The sequence below is a fragment of the Colobus angolensis genome, unplaced genomic scaffold, assembly GCF_000951035.1.
Source record: "Colobus angolensis palliatus isolate OR3802 unplaced genomic scaffold, Cang.pa_1.0 Scaffold298, whole genome shotgun sequence".
In the NCBI taxonomy this organism is placed as follows: domain Eukaryota; kingdom Metazoa; phylum Chordata; class Mammalia; order Primates; family Cercopithecidae; genus Colobus; species Colobus angolensis.
The window spans coordinates 2564750-2584797 of NW_012116243.1; the positions used below are offsets into that span (position 1 = coordinate 2564750).

Here is a 20048-nt window from a genome sequence, read left to right on the forward strand (position 1 = left end):
CAACGTTTAAAAAATCAATTATACACTCTGAAACCATTTGACAACCAAACTGTAACACTCCAAAGGTTATTACAACTTTGAACTGAAATGGGACCATCTATATCATAGATGGCTCTCCCTTCTTTTGTCTTTTTTAACTATTTAAAATATAGTATGACATATATAAAAATTAAACTTCTGCATATTCCCTCAAGCTACTATTACTATACATACTGTCTTATAAATTAGTTTTGGATTAAAAATCAGTTAAAATATTGTGAAATAAGCTATTTCAGTGGTGGGGAAGTGGATATGAAAATGATGTAGTTCAATGTGTAAGAAGAAATACAGTTTATTAATGTTAAACAGCTTTTTTCTTACACAAATTTTATTCCCTTCAAATTAAATTAGAAACTCATTTAGTGATGGGAAGAATACTCCTGGTGCTTACTGACTAGATTTCCTAACTGATTGGGATTAAAACAAAAATGCCACATCAGAAACATGTTGACATAATCAAAGGAAACAGTTGTTTACAAAAAAAGAGAATCATTAGAAATCAGTAAATGGCATTCAAATGTAAAGCTATCCTTTGCTTCTTACAGCTAATGTCATGTTAGCAATATGAGACTTAAAGAAAGTGAAACTCAAACCTCAGTATATCTGTTAAAGACCAAATAACAGTTATATTCACTCAGGGAAAAATAAATAGCAAATTCACAAGTTAGGGTTTTGTTTCTAGTTCTACTGTGAAAGATAATCACTCTTTAGCTTACAAAGGCTCCCTGATGTCCTCATTATAAATCTAGACACAGGAACAGTTATTTGAGCCTGAGTCCCTATTATGAATTAATTGTAAAGATGTGTTAAATCAAAACATATATTCATTTACTGATAGGTCTTGTCTTAACTGAAGCTGGCAATCTTTAATTAAACAAAGAAATGCTTATTTCTGACAAGTGTAAACAGAATTTCAATGAACAGATTTTCTAATTTTCCTTCTTAACTCATATATTAGCTAGCAATAGATCTTTGCAGTAGCATAAGAACTAGTCCAAAATGACAACATGCACATATCCAAAAAACCTGTTCAAAAACCCAAAGCAAAGCAAAAAAAGCAACAACAGTAGAAAGATTGTCTACTTATATCTCACTCATGAATCTTCTATTAATGTGACTACCCTCTTGTATCTCAGAAATACACTTTAATAATTACCAAAATTAAGAAAATAATGAAATGATCTGTACTTTTTAAAATAATTGCACACCATTAATTACATTGGTGGCTTCAATGCTAAGATTAGTTTCAAATATCATTAAAATATATCCTGACCAGTTACTATCCAGGAAATAAAAGCTAACACAATGTTAACATAAAACCAACTAAAATATTTAGTGCTCAACAGAATGCATTTGTAGAATAATGTATAACTAATTTTTGTGAGCTGGCCAGGGGAGTTCAGATTGTTGCTTCCATACAACAAATTTAGAAGGCCGGGCGCGGTGGCTCAAGCCTGTAATCCCAGCACTTTGGGAGGCCGAGACGGGCGGATCACGAGGTCAGGAGATCGAGACCATCCTGACTAACACGGTGAAACCCCGTCTCTACTAAAAATACAAAAAAAACTAGCCAGGCGAGGTGGTGGGCGCCTGTCGTCCCAACTACTTGGGAGGCTGAGGCAGGAGAATGGCGTAAACCTGGGAGATGGAGCTTGCAGTGAGCTGAGATCCGGCCACTGCACTCCAGTCCGGGCAACAGAGCGAGACTCCGCCTCAAAAAAAAAAAAAAAAAAAAATTTAGAAGAGGATACATGGAGTTAGGCAGTGCCACAGTGGATAACATGCTACCTCGGTGGCCTGGAAGAAGGCTTCTCTGTCAGGAAATGATCTGGAGTAGATCAGAGCCCTGGTGTAGATGTGCACACATGTGTGAGTATGTGAGAGTGTAAGTGCCTGTACGTGTAACATCACTTCTATTGTAGTCGTCATCAGCAGAAGTGCATAATTCATCCCATGTAAAAAGAAGGCCTTCTTATTTGGACATCTCCAAGTGGCAGCAATTAGAAGCTCAAAATAATACATCCAATTTTTTGACTCTACATTAAAAAAAAGTTTTGTTTTGTTTTTTTTTAAAGAGAAAGAAGCCTTTGAAGTTAAAAACTAAAAAGTTTGTAGCTTTCATAATCTTTAATTTCTAAGAAAAAAAGCCAGCTCACTTGGGAACAAATGACAACTGCACTTTTGGTATGCAGTATGCAAATAAGACACAAATACACATACTTGAACACATACAGACAGGTGACAGTTAAAACCCTTCGGAGAGATCAGCCCCCCAAATGTACAATTCTCCTCTGCTCTGCTGAATGATCCCAGTGGACTAGGCGGGGCAGGAGCGTTAGGAGGAGGCGGCAGACATGTTGGGGGTCCAGCCCATCTGATAGGCTCTCTCCAAGGTCCTCTTGCAGTCCTGCAGGACGGTACTGAAGGTGATGTGGGGGTACTGCTGCACCAGCTGTTCCACCGTCACTTCGTTGACCTGCAAACAAAGAAGAGCCATCATCACGCACAGAGACCACCAACACCATGCCGCTGCCCACGCTCACTGATGTGCTGCGGCTGACTCACGGTGGCACAAGGAGCCCTTGCTTTGTTCCTCTTAGCGATGTCAGGAAGGGTTTTGTGAGAAGATGTGTGTCCCCTTTCATCTGACCTTTCTGGTCTCCCAGTAACGCACCTGCCCTTAGGGATTTTTAAAAGACATAATATCAAGAAATCAAAAGTGTTTTCTAGAAGCATAGATGACTGTGATTTGTCAAGATCTTAACCGCGTCCATTGAAAATCCACTGCTTGGGAGGTGAAGAAGCAGTAAGATAGCTAATGTGCACTTGACTTCAGCATCAACCCGACAGCCTTCTTAGGACAAAAATTGTGGAATGCCGGAGAGGATACACAGGATTCCAGACAGAAGTGTTGGGGAAGATGTTTATTTTTCTTCCCTTTAAATGTTAAGTTACGGCAAACTTCAAGTTCCTTTGTGAAAAGGGCTGAAATGTGAGGAATCAATAATTAAAACATACATGGCTGGCAGGTCAGAGATGGCCCCAATAGACCTTAACCATCAAAGATACCACCTTGATTCTTGATTAGATAAGGCAATCAGACAGGCCTAATTAAAACTAACACCTTTACAATTGCTGTGCTGTGAAGGGATTAATTTGTCAATTATTTTTAAGCTGATTGCAGTTCATATCACAGAATTAGACAGTTTTCTTCATCCTTTAGATAAATAAATGATTAACCTAAGAACCACAACTTTTAGGTAGCTTTATTTAAAATCTTTATTGAACACTTGAGCATTTTCAAATACATCAATATTTCATTTATACCGAGTAAGCTAGTCTGAAAGAAGGTACTTGTGATACATATTTTTGAGCATACCTCTTGATGTCCATTATTGGAAAAGATCAGGATCACTAGGAAAAACCTAAAACAACATCAAACCCTTGCTGTTTGCTTTGAAAGCCTGCTTAGAAGTATGATGATCATGAAATTCAGTTATCTGCACTTTTCTGAAATAGCATGATGTTTTCTAAGTGATCTAGAAAACTATGTTATCTGTTAATCTTTTCACGTTATTGACACAGTTGATATTTCAACATTGTGTTGATGATACTAAATCTTTGCCAGAGAATTTCTCTATTTAAGACCTGCTTGTGTTTAAGTCAAATTTAACCAAGCCATATAAATAATTCTTTTTGTGATAAAGCTATGATTTATAACATTTTATTTTCAAAAGCTAATAAAATAATTTTGAATAAAAAAAGGAAAACTGATACACATATTGGAGTTGAAATATGAACTGATTAATTTAATATAATTTAAATGTGTGCTCTAAGTCTAGAGTTCAGACAGCTTGTAACAGTACATTTAGGAGTCATCTATCATCTGGCCTTGCCTATTCCTCTAGCATATGTTTGATACTATCCAGCCACTTGGCCTAGTTTCAGTTTATTAAGTTGTTCAAGTTCCTTCTGGTCTTGGGATCTTTACACATCCCTGGAATACTTTTTGCCCCATTTATCCATTATGACCCCTTTCTCATGCCTACTTCCTACTCATCTTTGAGTTCTTAGCTTCCATGTCATTTTCCCAGCAAATTTGGATCACTGCCTTATCTCCGCTCCCCTCACTAAGTTATGTAAGTATTCCAGACCATTCACTCTTTCTATACTGCCTACTTCTCCCTCATAGTACTTATTATTGTACTAAGTGAAGTTATGATTGCTTAGTTTAATGTCTATTTCTCTTGCTCCAATCTAAGATCTATAAGAACTATGATGAGCCAGGAATAGTTATGAGTGAGTGAATGCTAAAACAAATACAAACTACAAATAAAAAATAGAAATCCAAGAATAAGGCAAAGCTAGACACTGACACTAACATACTAAGCAAGAAGGCCAACAATTTCTTGAGGAACTCATATTCAGCTCAAGAATCTCCTCCTTCAGGGAAGCCCTCCCTAAGCAACCCAACCCAGAAGGTTGAGTTAGGCACCCTTTCCCGGTGCACCATGGCAGGCACCCTGCAAGGTCTGTCCTCTCTTTGAGCATTCTCACACTGTATTACAATTATCTGTCCACTTGCCTATCTCTTCCACTTGAATAAAAGTCTCTGGAGATTAAAGATTGGCCTTTTATCTTTAAATCTACTGGGCAGTTCAAAATAGAGAAGAACTATGGCAACTATTGTTCGTATCATGGACTTTGGAAGCCACCAGAAACAGGTTTGAATCCTGCTTTCATGTTACTTCTTTTCTTTTTTAATCTACCAGGTTTTATTTTGATAAGATGTGATTAAGGAATCTAATTTTAGTTTTTTAAAAAATTATACTTTAAGTTCTGGGATACATGTGCAGAACGTGCAGGTTTTTTACATAGGTATACACGTGCCACGGTGGTTTGCTGCACCCATCAACCCATCATCTACCTTAGGTATTTCTCCTAATGCTCTCTCTCCCCTAGCCCCTCACCCCCTGACAGGCCCCAGCGTGTGATGTTCCCCTCCCTGTGTCCATGTGTTTTCATTGTTCAACTCTCACTTACGAGTGAAAACATATGGTGTTTGGTTTTCTGTTCCTGTGTTAGTTTGCTGAAAATGATGGTTTCCAGCTTCATCCATGTCCCTGCAAAGGACAGGAACTCAGTCTTTTTTATAGCTGTATAGTATTTCATGGTATATATGTGCCACATTTTCTTTATCCAGTCTATCACTGATGGGCATTTGGGTTGGTTCCAAGTCTATGCTATTGTGAATAGTGCTGCAATAAACATACGTGTGTATGTGTTTTTATAGTAGAATGATTTATAATCCTTTGGGTATGTACCCAGTAATGGGATTGCTGGGTCAAATGTTATTTCTGGCTCTAGATCCTTGAGGAATCCCCACACTGTCTCATGTTACTTCTTTAAGATTTGGTTTTTCTCAAGTGTAAAGACAGGATAAAAGTACTTATCATAGGACTGGTATAGGGATTAAATGTAATAATATGCCTAGCACTGTGACTCATATAAAAAGCCCACCATACAGGAGCTCTCACTATTGGAGGAGGCACTCAGTAAATGGTCACTGAATGAAAGAGTTAATTCATGATCTCTTAGGGCCACCAGTTCTCTATAGCGTTAATCAATATTGTTCCACCTCTAAGTTATCTGATAAAATAAACTTTGTTAACACTAGTTGTAATGTTAAAAATAAATTAATCACCAAGCAAAGAATAACTTTTAGAATGTTCTCCATGTAGAAGAAAAATTTATTTTATCTTAATGTTTTATTGAGCAGATTCCAGAACTCTCCTTAATAACATAGTCTAAGTTTTAAGTAACTACTTTGGCATGGTTTGGATATTTGCCCCCTTCCCATCTCATGTTGAAATGTGATCCCCAATGTTGGAGGAAAGGCCTGGTGGGAGGTGTTTGGTTAATGGGGGTCTGCCCATCATGGTTTGGTGCTGTCTTCAAGATAGTCGGGGAGTTCTCTTGAGATCTGGTTGTTTAAAAGTGTGTGTGGCACCTCTCCCGACTCTCTCTCTTGCTCCCAGCCTCGCCATGTGACATATGTGACATGCTTGCTCCCCTCGCCTTCTACCATGACTGTGTTTCCTGAGGCCCTCACCAGAAGCAGATGCCAGCATCGCACTCCTGTACACCTCAGAACCATGAGCCAATTAAATCCCCTTTCTTTATAAATTACCCAGTTTCAGCTATTCCTTTATGGTAATACAAACAGACTAATACATCACTGTCAGGAAATTCTTCCTTTTTTTAAACGGATGTTCCCCATGCTGCAGTTAGATGAGTTGCCTCTCTCCTGCCATAGACAAACAAAAGGATATAGTTTTCACTAAGAGATGAAGTCATTTGGTCAGAGAGGAACCTTGGAAAATCTGCGTCACATTGCAAAGAAGTAAATGTAGTCCAAGCCATTTGGCATTCAAGGAAGTACTAACTAAAAATAAATGAGAAAAGCATGGAGCAGAGAAAACATTCAAACCCATTGTTAATGATATGAACTCTTTTCTGTGGTACATCTTTTCCAATTTATACACAGGTTTGTACAGAGTTTTGTACCTAGGGTTGACAGGCAATTTGTTTTGGAGGGCCAATTAATTTAAAAATAGAAAATATCTCTATGTGATAACTGTTTTCCAGGAAAAGGCACATAATTCACCTTAAGCGAACTTGATACATGAAGATAAGGATTTATGAAGTATACAAATTAGAGAATAATTTTCACTTTAGTAAATAATTTCACGGTAGGGTTAGTTTATTTTGCCAGCTTCCCGAGCATATTTTATATATCCTTTGATTTCCCAAAATGCAATTTACCTATTTCGGCTGCACAAAGTAAAATACATCTGTAGTTGAGAATATAGATGACGATGTGTTTGTTCTCTGGCTTTCATAGGTTTGGGGTAAGAACTGACAATAATTTGACTTTGTGTAACTGTATGAAAAATGGCACCAGTAATCCTCTGTGGATATATCTTCTAAGCAATCCTTTTGCTAACTGTACTCTGTAAATTCTAGGAAACAAAGCAGTGGGAAAAATGCAAATATTTCATTTTAGAGCTCTGTTGGGTAGAAGTTATTCAGGGGAAATACACGGGCTCCTACTTAGGGAGGGTTCTATCTTTTACTTACAATCTCTCCTGGCAATAGTGTGACAAATATTATACTACAGTTATGCTCATTTACTCCTCAGAAGCACAAATTATGCTCACCTTTTCTTTGTATGGACTCCATAAGTGCTTTGGTGCCATAGAGGATTCAGGTAAGACACCAGCAGAGCCCAAATCCTTTTACATCGTTATGTCTACATGCACATTTCTGCAGACATTTTGTCATGCACAACTCCACTTGCTAGAATGAAAAGAACCTCTCTCTGTTCCAACTCATAAAATATATGTAATACAAAAAGGGAACATTAAAGATGAAGTTTTTAAAAAAATTTCTCCATGATCCCTGGTTTTCTGTATTTAATTTCTTTTCCTCTTGCTGAAAACTATCAATGGCAACTCCTGTATGACACATGAGATTTAAAAAATGCAATGTATCTTCCTAAAAAAATATGCTGCACTGTCATTTGAAGAAATTACTGTGATTAAAGGGGAAAAAACCATGTGCCACAAGTTTTTTTTTAAATATAAGAAAGACTGGATTTTATACTTCTCTCCAAATGCTGCATAACCATAATTTACATTTTCAAAATTGTTATAACTCTTTCTAAGGTAGTAGCAATTTGTCTGGTATTTTAATCTATTTTGAGTTAACATCTATTAGCACTTTGTGAAAATGTGAGGCAAACTGTTATGCTGATGAAGGTAAATCACACCACAGTTTCATGATATGGCTGCTGCTCTTACAAAAGGGTGAGGAGAGAAACTTCAGAGTTACAGAGAGTCAGTGTAACCAATTTATCTAGGCCATTACAGTCTCTTTATTAATTTCCCCAGAAAGTTCCAGATAAGTGTAAACCCAGGCCTGACTTATCTCCTCAATGACACGTACTGTTCAATAAATGTAATTTCAGATAAAATTTGCAGAAGAAGCCATTTACATTAAGTGATTGTTACTTCCTTTTTAACTCAGGTTTTAAAAAAAGACATATTTATGATGGGGGAAAATATTTGACATCTGATTATATGAAAATCACAATTAAGACAAAACCACTTAAAGTTCTTGAAAACAAGGAGAATTTCAGTCATCTCTTTGTTTTTAGTCCTACAAGCACTGTCTGGTATATTCTTGCCCATTAGAATACAGGCTCTATGAGACAGATGTTCTTGCTGGTTTTGTTCACTGTCAAATCCCTAGCACATAGTATATACTCAATAAATATGTGTTGGCTAAATTCACATAGGAGTTGTTCAATGAATATTTATTGAGTACATTAAAAAAGCACTAAATAGTACTGCGCCAGAAATTGTAGAGATAAGCTCACCTTGTTCCCAGACTGTTCAGCTAGAGTGGTAGCAGTCTCCAAAGCCCTGATATTATGGCAGCCCCAAACTCCTTTAATCCTCTGAAGTTCACACCCATGGTGATTCTTTGGGCTATTGTCTTTTCCATCTGACATCACCAGATACCTCTTTCCAGGTACATCTTCCCTAGAGTTTCCAATAATGTTGCACAGGAGACCAAAGCAGCTCATGATGGTGGTTAAACAAGTTTTGCTGGGTCATGTGGCTGTCAGGGCGTACTCAGAAAATAACTAAGCTACGCTTTGGATTACCTGATGTCAACCCTCCACACTGGAGATCGTTCTTAAACCAGGTGTGTAGACTAAGAGGCATGCTACTGATCCTGGACACGAGTCAGTTTCCAAAACTTGGCAAAACCCCACACAGTTCAGAGGATTTGACACTGGTGTTTACAGCATCAGCAGCCTGCTCAAGACGGCAGGCCCAGGAAGGTAGATGATTTGGAAATTTTGTGACATTTAAACTCCCTTTTAATGTCATAGTTATCTGATGGCAAAGAGTAAATTGTGGACAGTTCTCCTGACTCAAAACAATGCCATTTCTATCTTCTGATATCTTGGGCTTTGGGAGTTGGTATGCCTTCACCCCTACATGGAGGCAAGTGAAAATGTGAAGGGCTCTCTTTTTTCAGTTGGTTCTGCTGTCATGGTAGTGTTTAGTATCTGATGCCTCAGAAGTGTGCAATGAATGGCAATCTCAGATAAGGAGAAATTCTGCCACCAAAACTGCCCCATGCCCCCACTGCTAAACACATACTATTAGGCTTTTGGGTGTTAAGAGACAATCAAACGCTTCTCTTCAGCATGGTTTATTTTGGCAAAATACTTGAAAACAATTTGTTAATGTTTTACTCAAATAACCAATAAAGCAACATAAAAGTATGTCTCTGTTCAGGCAAGGACGGGGAAGACAGGAAAGGAATAATATTCAGTGAACATCTATTATTTCTCAGACATCTAAGCATGAATACCCCTAATCAGATGGAATTCCTATTTCACAGAGCTAGTAAATGGTAGTTAGATTTTGAATTCAGGACCCTAACACACAGTGCTCTCTGCACTGTACCACATTGCCTGGCCCCTTAGGTAAGATGGTGTGGTATGGAAAGTGTCAGACTGGGGTCTAGCTGATCTCCTGCCCTGTAAAATATTTACTGACATTCATTTTTTTATTGAACATAAAAGAGATTGCAGTTTGCATATACATACATTTCAAAGTCCTTGACAGTGTTTTCAAAATGGCTGCTCTAAATGTAAATTATAATGGATCTCACTTGGCCTGCAGAGCGGTCTATTGTGGAGCTGTGGGTTACCTGAGACTTTGAAGCATGATGGAAATGCGAAGAAGCTGCAGGACTGACAACAGGCCTTTGGAGAGGCCATCCGTGACTACGCCAGAAATGGGCACTGCTTCCTTTCCAGTCTCTCACCCATAAAAACACTTTCCCTTGTTATAGGGGTAGGATGGCCTGCAAGCCAGATATGGCCCCTGCCCTCTTGTAGCTTATAATCCAGCAGGGGAGGAAAATGACACCAGCAACAGCAAAGCCCGGGAAGTGCTTTCTAGGGAAGTGCAGGTTGCTGCAGAAGGAAGCCCGCAGTAGGCACCTGACCTGCTCCTTGAGGACTGGAAAGGGCTTTCCAAATGAAGTGGTATTTGGACTTCTGAAGGACAAGAAGGTGTCAGCCTGTGTACCATATCCACAAAATACGCACATATTATTCAGAGAAGAAAGGAAACCAGCTCATGAGCTAGAATAAAACAACTCGTCAGTCGTTACTTTGTAAGCTACGCAATGTTTCTCCCGCCCCATCCAATGAACTCAAGTGTATACCTGCAGTAAGTTCTTGTATCAAATAGCTCTGCTGTGAGGAAGGGAGGGGCGAAGAAGGTGGACCCCTTTATTTGCAGGTGGGAAAAGTAAAGGGCCCACAGTATATCTGTGAAGGCATCACAAATAGCACACTCAGCTCCTACCTCCTAATTCGGGGCTTGGGCCTTCACACTGGTCTGTCATTCTTCACAGACTCCCTGGGTAATGTCACTCACTGCTAACAGCCCCAGAGGCTGACTCCTGGCAGCCCAGAGGCAGAGTGTTGTCTCTGGGGCAATACGCCTCCGGAGCCTGCTTCTCTCCACGTTTCTTGGCTCTCTGGCAAACTAGTGGATATCCGTGGAACCTGGTATTCACCAGGTGCCAGCAAAAGTCATCGTGAACAATGCATATTCAAACAGACCTTAATGTGCTTTCAGCTGGTGCCCACAGGCTCTAAGATGGGCACATATTAAAAAGGATGAAATCAGGGTAATGTGAATTTTAGTAACACCCCAAATTTGCATGTAAATGAGGTGAGTCATCTAAGTGCAGTTTAAAATATTTTAAATAGGACACCAAGAAAAGAGAAAAAGAGCAGACGATATATTGATTTTTCCAGGATCCTGCACAGCTGACAACATGTGCCCGCTCTCTGCTGGCCTGTGTAGATTTTTATAATTCTATCTCTCTCCCTTTGCAGCAGGACTTCACACGTCCCTGTTCGGGTGACATGCCACATTCTGCTGAGGTTTGCTATGGTGAGAGCAGGGAACTAGGAAACTGGTGCCTCTTTTCAATCTCTCACCTCTTTCTCTTCAGTGGCGAGGCTAAACTTCCTCCCTTAGCACTTGGCTCCTTTATTCTCTCCTGTAATCAGCTTCACATTCCCTTCCTTCCCTCTTCCTTTCTCAGACAAACCAAGGCCTTCTGCCATAAACCCTACAGTGACTCATATATAGCAAACTTATGATAAATGTTTACTGACATGGGATGAATTAAACTGTGTCTACAAGGGCAAGAAAGATACAAACAAGAATAAAGTGGTTGTCGACCCAACTGCTCATTAGAATTACCTGAAGATCTTTTAGAAATCCCAGTGCCCAGGCCATATCCTAGACCAGTTATATCGGAGTCTTGGTGGAGAGGGAGTCAGGCATCAGTAGCTGTAAAGCTTCCAGGAGATTCCAAAATGCAGATCAGGGGAGACCTACTGGTTTAAAGCCACTGCCTGAAAAAAAGCTCCTAGAATGCACAGGTGATTCCTGTTCTTGGGGATCTGAAGGCAAGGTTGAACTAAGCACCTGCCCACTTCCCACGATATGACACCTCTGAGCTAGAGGTTCTGGGGAAAAGGAACTGTTGCTACTATAGCTTATTAGCCCCTCTTTTTTCAAATATTCATCACTGTCTGAAACAAAATATGCATTCTTTGAATGTGGTAAAAATGGACTGGCTTCCTCTCCTTCAGCATCAAGTCTTAGATCTCTTATTAGGCAAAGCCAAAGGTGGCCTCCATCTGATCTTCCCAAAAGCTAAGGGGAAGGAAAAAAAAAATCTCCTATCCCCAGTTCTCACATGGACCTAGTTCTTCCTCAGTGGAAAATCCATGATATGGTAGGAGAGGGTATTCATGATTAGGTATTTAATACAATGTTTTTTTGTTTTTTTTTTTTTTGAGATGGAGTCTCACTGTCACCCAGGCCGGAGTGCAGTGGCATGATCTCAAGCGATTCTCCTGCCTCAGCCTCCTGAGTAGCTGGGACTACAGGCACGTGTCAGGTGTCACCATATCCAGCTGCTTTTTTGTATTTTTAGTAGGGACGGGGTTTCACTGTATTAACCAGGATGGTCTCACTCTCCTGACCTCATGATCTACCCGCCTCAGCCTCCCAAAATGCTGGGTTAATACAATTTTAAGAAAAGAAATTTTAAGAAGAAAAGTTGACTATCTCATTGGAGCCTACTAAAAGCAACTTGCTAAATATGGGAGTCAGCTGACCACAGAGCATCCATAATGTACGATGCTTCATGTGTGAACCTCATACCGGTAGCCTGGGGTCTTTAAGGATGTGTTTTCATACAGAGGTAAGAAATAGTACTCTCCGGTGGCAAAAAAAAATTCATCTAAAAATCCCAAAGTATACAATAAGACAGATACTGAGAATGCAATGAACCTGACAGAGGCAGGCTCATAAATTCACTCAACTTTGTCAAATGCAGTCATTCCATTTCGGAATCTGCAATGATTGGAAGTGCTATGCTCTGTCAATATCACAACAGGCCTGGCTTCATGCTGTCTCTTTTTCATGAAATGTGTGTTGCCTGTTAACACTAGTGCTGCTTCTATTCACTTGAATTAGCACAGTGAGAAAGCAGCAAAGAACTTGGGAGGATGGGGATCACAGAAACGCCTGCAGTGTTAAGTGAGAACTGGGGCTTGCTAACCTGAAGCCTCTAATCAGAGATTAGTGTGACAGGAAGTCCAACAACCAGACTGTCAGAGAGAAAAATTAGTGACATTTTCATTCCCTGTATCACCAAGCTATCCTCCACTGAGAAAGATGTTTCCAAGCTATCCTCCACTAAGAAAGCAAGCTCCAGGTACACAACCATGCGCTGGCCGCTCTAAGGCCACAAACCACTGGCCAGGGACTTGGCCTTGCTCAAATCGATGCATATGTGCGTGTGGTACAGATGAGAACCAGAACATAACGTATGTGGGACACCAGGATGGAGAAAGTTGCTTGGGGGAGTCATCTGTAGTGCTATAAATGGTTCAGCAAATGATCAACAATTTGAAAAAAGAAAAACTAGGCCCCAATAAGATAATTAATGTAGTCACTAAGTGAGTAGTAAGTGCAATGTACTTATGGAACACATCTAGGTATTTCTAAATTAAACTCATGAAGTTAAGCTGAAAAACATAATCGAGGGGGAAAGCTCTCTGAACTAAAAGTGTGTTTTCTTTTGTGCATAATGGCTTTCTCGATTTCAGTTTTTATTTTCTTACATAAAGGATAAGGTAGTGGTAATCAGCAAGTGCACACTTGATGAAAAAAAATCTTTCTAAAATTGCCATTTCCATTATGTAGAATTTACGAATTTGACCTGTTTCCTAAGACAAATTCATGATGAGCAAAAATTTATTCTGCATTAATGTGACCAGTAAATCTGTAGATTCAAAAACCTGAAAATAAGTGGTATTCTTGGTTTTCAGAAGATGAACTGTACATAAATCAGAGCATTGCAGGGTTGGGCTCTGAAGGATGCCAAGTTTAACCATGCAGCAGATGCTGAGCTCATCTGAATGTCCTGATCCCCCGGGGCTTGCAGCTGTCCTCACAACTCTCCAGCTATACGGATTTCATATGAAATCCAAGGGGGGACCTTTCTTACTTGTTAATTTATTTTCCTCTGTCTAGGTACTTTTTACAATCCATTAAATTATTAAGAGGCAGTGGAATCTAATGATTTTCAAATTTACTTTTAGCTGTATAATACTTTCACAAACCAAAACTGTAGATTTCAAGTACATAAAGCAATAATAACGGGGCTGCTCTGGTTGAAGAGAATGCAGATGAGAAACACAGTTCAATCTATCCATGCATCCACCATGCAATACATATTTGTTTAGCAACTAGTGTGTACCAGCCACTGTGGTAGGTCCTGGTAATACAACATAGGAGAAACCCACAGATCTTATATTCTAGTAAGGAGAAGGAAAGAGATGAAGGTAGGAAGGGTAAAAATCAACCACTACAACAAGTAAGAGCTAATGTTTATTGCTTGCTTCACAGGAGGAACACCACACAGATTAATTCACTCCACTCTCTCGATGTGAGACAGATGCTATTATTTTCATTTTACAGATGAGGGAATGGCGGCACAGGGAGGCGGTGGGGAACGCAGAGATAGCAGCAAAGCCACAGTCTGGTGAAGTGGAAGACAAGAGACAAGCATTCTCTGGCAGGACGGAGTGGTTAACATATGGATGCTGCTGCCAAGAGATGGGGGAAGTGAGAACAGAAAAACGGCCACTGCATTTGGTGACACAGACGCCACTGCTGACCTTGAAAAGAGTAGCATCAGTGGCATGGTGCGAATGGAAATAGTTCATAACAGGTGGCGAGAAAGCAAGGAAAACTCTTCCTAGACAATCCTTTTCAGAAATTAAATAGAATAGCAAGAAAAGAGGCTAGAGGACCACGGCTGAAAGCTGATGTAGGATCAAAGTGAGGCTCTTTGTTCAGAAGAAGCATAACCTTGGGTGTCACTCAAAAATAAATAATCAGCAATTTTACACTACTGTAGCTGCCCATTTGCTTGTCCTCTCCCAAGAGGCTGCAGGCCCCATGGTATAGGGAGTGTATCTTGTTCACTGTTTTTTTCTGACTTATCACCTATCACAGTGACTTGAATATACTAAGTCACTCAATAGATATTTCTTGAAAAAAATCAACCATTAATAAAATATATGATAAAAATTGGAGGCAGGAGAGGCTTAGTTTTTCTCTGAAAAATTGCTTGCAAATAAGAACAGGATTTTCTCTAGGCACAGCATAGTAGGCCCTGAAGACCTGCTGCTGCTGGATGGCCAGGCCTGGCATGTGCACTGAGCCATCGCTTCCCTACCTGCAGTAGTCCCTCAGTCACCTGGTCACTGCAGGCTGGTCTTGTTGCTACTTGGTGAAGTCAGGTGATTAAGAGTTCTGGGATCTCATCTGAGCTCTGTTGAGGAATTGCTCCTACCTATTCTATTTTTAAATTTGAAAAATAATATGATCCTACCATCTAATTCTTTCGTATAATTACCGAAACCAAATCAAAGCTCCAAGGAGATTATTTACTGCAAAGCAATGACGCTCCAGGGTGCCTTCAGGCAAACTCCAACACAGCAATCTATTCACCCTACAGTATTTGGGGAACAGTAGGCTCTCTCCTTCCCCCTTTTAAAAGCAAATGAACAATTTCACTATCCGTCAATCCCATAACAGAGGCCAGCAAAACATAAGTAGCTACTTGTAGCACATTCCCTTAAAAGGTTCTACACAGATGTTGATTTTCCTGAAAAAACAAACCAAACAAATCTCAGCCTGGACATTGACTGGCTGTTTGACTTGGCAGGTCTTCACTCTCTGCTCACAAGAAAGGACTGACTCCTACCGGTTCCAGGTTTCTTCTTTCTCTGTAAGTTTGGCTGTAATTTAGTGAGTCCTAATGATGGAAACAATTCTATTATTTTCAAGAATTGCTGCGTCTCAGGAGGCCAGTTCTTCTATGAAGATCTAAGCTTGTGAATTTATATTCATGGCTAGAATATTATGAACCTGTTGGACAGGTGATTAATATACCAGACACAAGATTCCAGAGCAGGTATATATATGTGAATAAATATAATGATAATGCTAATAGTAGTTAACATTTATTGAGTGCTTATAGTGTGCCTGACTTTGAGCTAAGGTCTTTATCACAATATTTCATTTAATTTTGTAACAACCCTATGGGATAAATGTCATTATCATCCCCATTTTTCAGTTGGTGAATTTGAGGCTTTTAGAGATTAAGTCATCCAAGGTCCCAGAGAGAGTAAAATGATGGAGGTAGAATTTGAAAACCTAACAGTTTGACACTAGTGCTCAACCTCTTTTATAAAATTCCACATCAGTGTTTATTGGTTTCATATTTAAATACTGGAAAGGACTTTTAGTTACCACTTCTTAGAAGTTCAGGTGAACAGGGTTGGAAGAGGAGGAGATGGGAACACTTAACTAAAATGAGGTTGAAAGGTAACCTCTGAATTTCAGCTGATGTGTTTTTCCCTGTTTCAATTACCAGGAATAATCAGGAGAGGGTTGTAAAATGCGTTTTAAAGTGCTCCTATGTGAAAATCACCTGGAGAAACTGTTTCATCAGCAAAAGGAACAAGATGCTGATGCTTCAAGTGAAGGACTTAAGTTCAGACTTTAGAGCCCCAGCTGCACTCTCACCATTTCTCATCCCCTCTTTCTTTTGGGGCCACATGTCATGTGGGCTGTCTGAATAAGGGTTATGTCACCCACAACAGAGGACTGCACAGTCTGATACAGTTAGACCACCCCTGCCTTATTTGAATAGAATGTTTTCTTTTCTTTCTGTTTTTTACTTTATCTTCTTTGATATGGCATCAATTTTAAGTCTTACATTTTGGCTATGGGCAACCTGGAAACAGCTGCGCAGACAAGGCAGGGAAGAGGAGAGTCCCTGCAGGTACACGCTTTGTTTCATGGCTGAATTGCTACCAAAACAGTCCTGGACACGGTGCCCTCAAATTATTTTTCTCTGAAACTGATTTTTCCAGTTAGTTCTGTACGTTAGTTATAGAGTCCTATATTATTTTCCCCATAGGGCTTTCCTGCTCATGATTCCTAAACAAACTGATAAAAACTCCATTTTCTCCACAGGAGTAGTTAAGTTGTTGAGGCTTTCTCTTACCATAATTACTTCCTGAAATATGCAGTGGTCAATTTTTCCTGAATAGTTTTACATTAAATTGGGCACCCAAAACTTGGCCCTAGTATTTTCAGGTGGTAAAGCGGACTCCTGGTTCGAAAGAGCTGATTGGTTTCTATTACTTGCTTTCTGCATTGGCTTCTTATTGTTTCGATTTTAAAAAATCTCTCTCCCATTTAAAAATGTAGAACTCCATGTGAAAACTAGGATTTCTTATGTCCTGGAGAATATAGCAACATTTACTAAAAGAAATCACTATTTCACTCCTCAACTAAGAACTTCAGGAATTGGGGCAGGTAAGGAGAAAGGTCTTGGCAATGTCAGTTTGATGAGAAATGAATTAATTCGATTATTTTCGTGGTGTGGATCAATAGTAGTCGGCCTCCACAGAGGCCCCTGGCCTGAAGGCAGCTGGATAATCAATAGGCTCACACAGAGGCGGCTCTCCTCTCCAGCAGCCTCTCTCATCTTTTCTGGGCGGGCTCTTCACGCCTGTGTAATTCTAATTTATGTCAACTAGAAATCAAAGAAATTCCAAGAGGCTTTGGTCATAGGACATTAGGGTGGACCTTTCACAATCTATTTATGTCTGTTCCTTAAGTAATGTGGCCTCCACAGCCCTCCAGGCGCCTCTACTGGCCAAGGAGGAAAAAAAACCTCCCAGCAGAAGGGTAGCCATCTGCTTCGGGCCATGGCAGAGGCGTGGGGTTAGGTAAACCGAGGCACACTTTCTCCTTCCCATCTATAACTATGCAGGGACATAAGAACCAAGCATTTTAAGCAAAATGCTTTGCCAAGAGTGGCTCCCTCAATAACGCTCTTTAATGATACCCCAGACGCTGGCATTTTCAAATCAAATGAACAGTGTATAAAATTAGTTCTGCATGAAGTTAAAAAAAAAAAATAGAAAGTGAAAGGGAGCTTTTAAAAGCTCCAGCATTTCTCCATCCAACTGCTTTTCACAAGGGTTTGGCATTTGAGAATTGCTACGTTTATGATGTTATTCACTGCTCATAATTCAGGCCTGCGTCTCCAAACTTCTGTATTAACACACACTGCAGAGGTTTCCACCACGACACTTTACCACCGAGGCCTTGCAAACTAGCCAGGCTGCCTCTGGTGAGGGCTGTTTTTTTCTGCCAGTGCCAGGCCATGGTGCCTCCTCCCTTCTCATCAACCTTGTCACCCCAAACATTTTTCATTAACCTTGAACACTGCATTTCCATTTGCCCTACAGCTTTCTCATGATTTTTTTTTGGTCCTTTATAGTTTTGTTCTCCATCCAAACTGCCTTATAAGAAATGAAGAAAATATAATACAATTACAAGAAACAGATCTATAGAGAATCTAGAATTCACTGAAGTCACAAAAAACATTTCTATGACCAAAGCTTCTGTTTATGATTGCGGTAAACAGAGTGAACATACTGCTCTTATTAGAGAGTTCCGTTGATTACACAAGTATTTTTAACTAAATCACCAAATAAATGTGAGTTAAGCTGATAGGTGATTTTGGGTCAACTCTAATTCCCAAGGTCAAGTAAGCCTTTGAACAGTCTTTAAGAATATAAGCTCACCCCAATTCATCAAAGCCGTCTCACACAGCGTTTTCTTCTCTTGGTTCTTACAATGCACTAAAGTTTAGGAGATTAAGTGGCGTCAGCTTCAAAACCCTCTAACATGCTTATCCATCCAGCAATCAGAAAAGCTACTCAAACAGGGGCTTCTTAATGCACTTCCTGACTTTACAACTGCATGGGGAATGCTGCATTGTTGAATGACTGGAGGACTCCTCCCCAGGAATCACCAATGTTGCAGCCAAACATATTTACTGCAGTTTCGCTTAGCCCTTGTTTGACAATCCAAGTACATGTTGCTTTCATCTGCAACGAATATGTTTAACTTTTCTCAATTGTTCTCTGCTAACTTACCAAGAGAGACGGGGGATGGGGGTCGTGGGGGGGAAACACTGTTTTCCTACAACAAATACAATGCATTTTGTTATTCCTGCAATTCCTCAAAAGCTGAAATGAGGAAAAAAGCATCAGTTTGGTAAAGTATAGCCTCCAAATTAAATATAAGTGGCCCTCAATAAAACTGACTGTGAAAGAACATGCAACTAGAATGTTCTTTCTCAGAACCACAGGATCACAGAATACCAGTGCAAGGGTACACAGACTTCACAAACCACATCTCTCTCCAGTGCAGGGATCCCACTGACGCCATTCCTGAGTGAGGAGTTTATTGAGTAGATGTGGAGGTTCCCTGCCTCCTCCATTGACACCATGGGTTTGCAGAAACACAGAGGAGAACTCCAATGGGTTTTATTAGTGGTTAGCAGATTTGGTTAAGGTAGGGAGAAAAGTGACAGGGCCAAATTAATTTTGTTCTTTAATGCTTTGCTGGCACAGATGATCACAGACTGCCAAGAGATGGTGCATCTTCTTCTCCATTCCCTAATCACAGTTTTTCTGTTTCCTGTTTCTATTCTTATTTTTCACCTTTATTTTTCTTGTTACTTTCTGTTTCCCTGAGTACTTGAACAGTCTTATCTTCAACTCACCCTTTTCTCCCACTGCAAATCTTTCTGCATCCTTGTGCTGGAGTAGATGGTTAATAAATTCATTCCAAATACTGAGTGTCCTACGGAGGCATTAGTTTTCCATTGCAGAGGTGTGTAGAAAGTGTAATTACTGACATCTTTATATAAAAAATAATCTTAATTTTAAATTTAGTTGAGGAAAAAGCACAAAGGCAAAGCATTCTCTAATTTGACTTTATTTTTTTCCTTTCTTTTTAATTTTCTTTCAAAATTGAATAGCAGGCAATATAAATTTTTTTTTCTCATTGGGAAATTCCACTATCACAGCACAGGTTAATATAATGATATTGATGATAAGAATAATCAGTAACAGATCATTTTATATATAATAGACATTATTCTAAGTGCTTTACATATGTTAACTCATTTACATGCTCATAATTCTACAAGATAGGTACTAGTACCCTCATTTTGCAAATGAGGAAACAAGCACTGAGAGGTTAGTAACTGCCCACGGTGACACAACTAGTAAGTGCAAAACCCAGATCTGAACCTGAACTCTGGCTCCGCAGACTATACCCTTGCTACTAATTTATTTTCTTTGCTACTCAAATCTTCCTTTGAATCTTGATGGTAACTTAAAATCTGGAGATGGATGGCATGATACAAAATCTGAAAACTGA

General features: G+C 39.6%; 1 protein-coding gene across 1 annotated transcript in view; it reads right to left on the reverse strand.

Moving 5' to 3' along the window:
* Positions 1–1782: 1782 nt before the first annotated feature.
* The window catches only part of FBXL17 (F-box and leucine-rich repeat protein 17), a 551136-nt gene continuing 532870 nt past the window's right edge, over positions 1783–20048 (reverse strand). Inside the window, exon 10 of the mRNA XM_011949326.1 lies at positions 1783–2515. Coding sequence (XP_011804716.1) covers positions 2375–2515 — 141 coding nt within the window. The 3' untranslated portion in view covers positions 1783–2374. The remainder of the gene's footprint in view (positions 2516–20048) is intronic.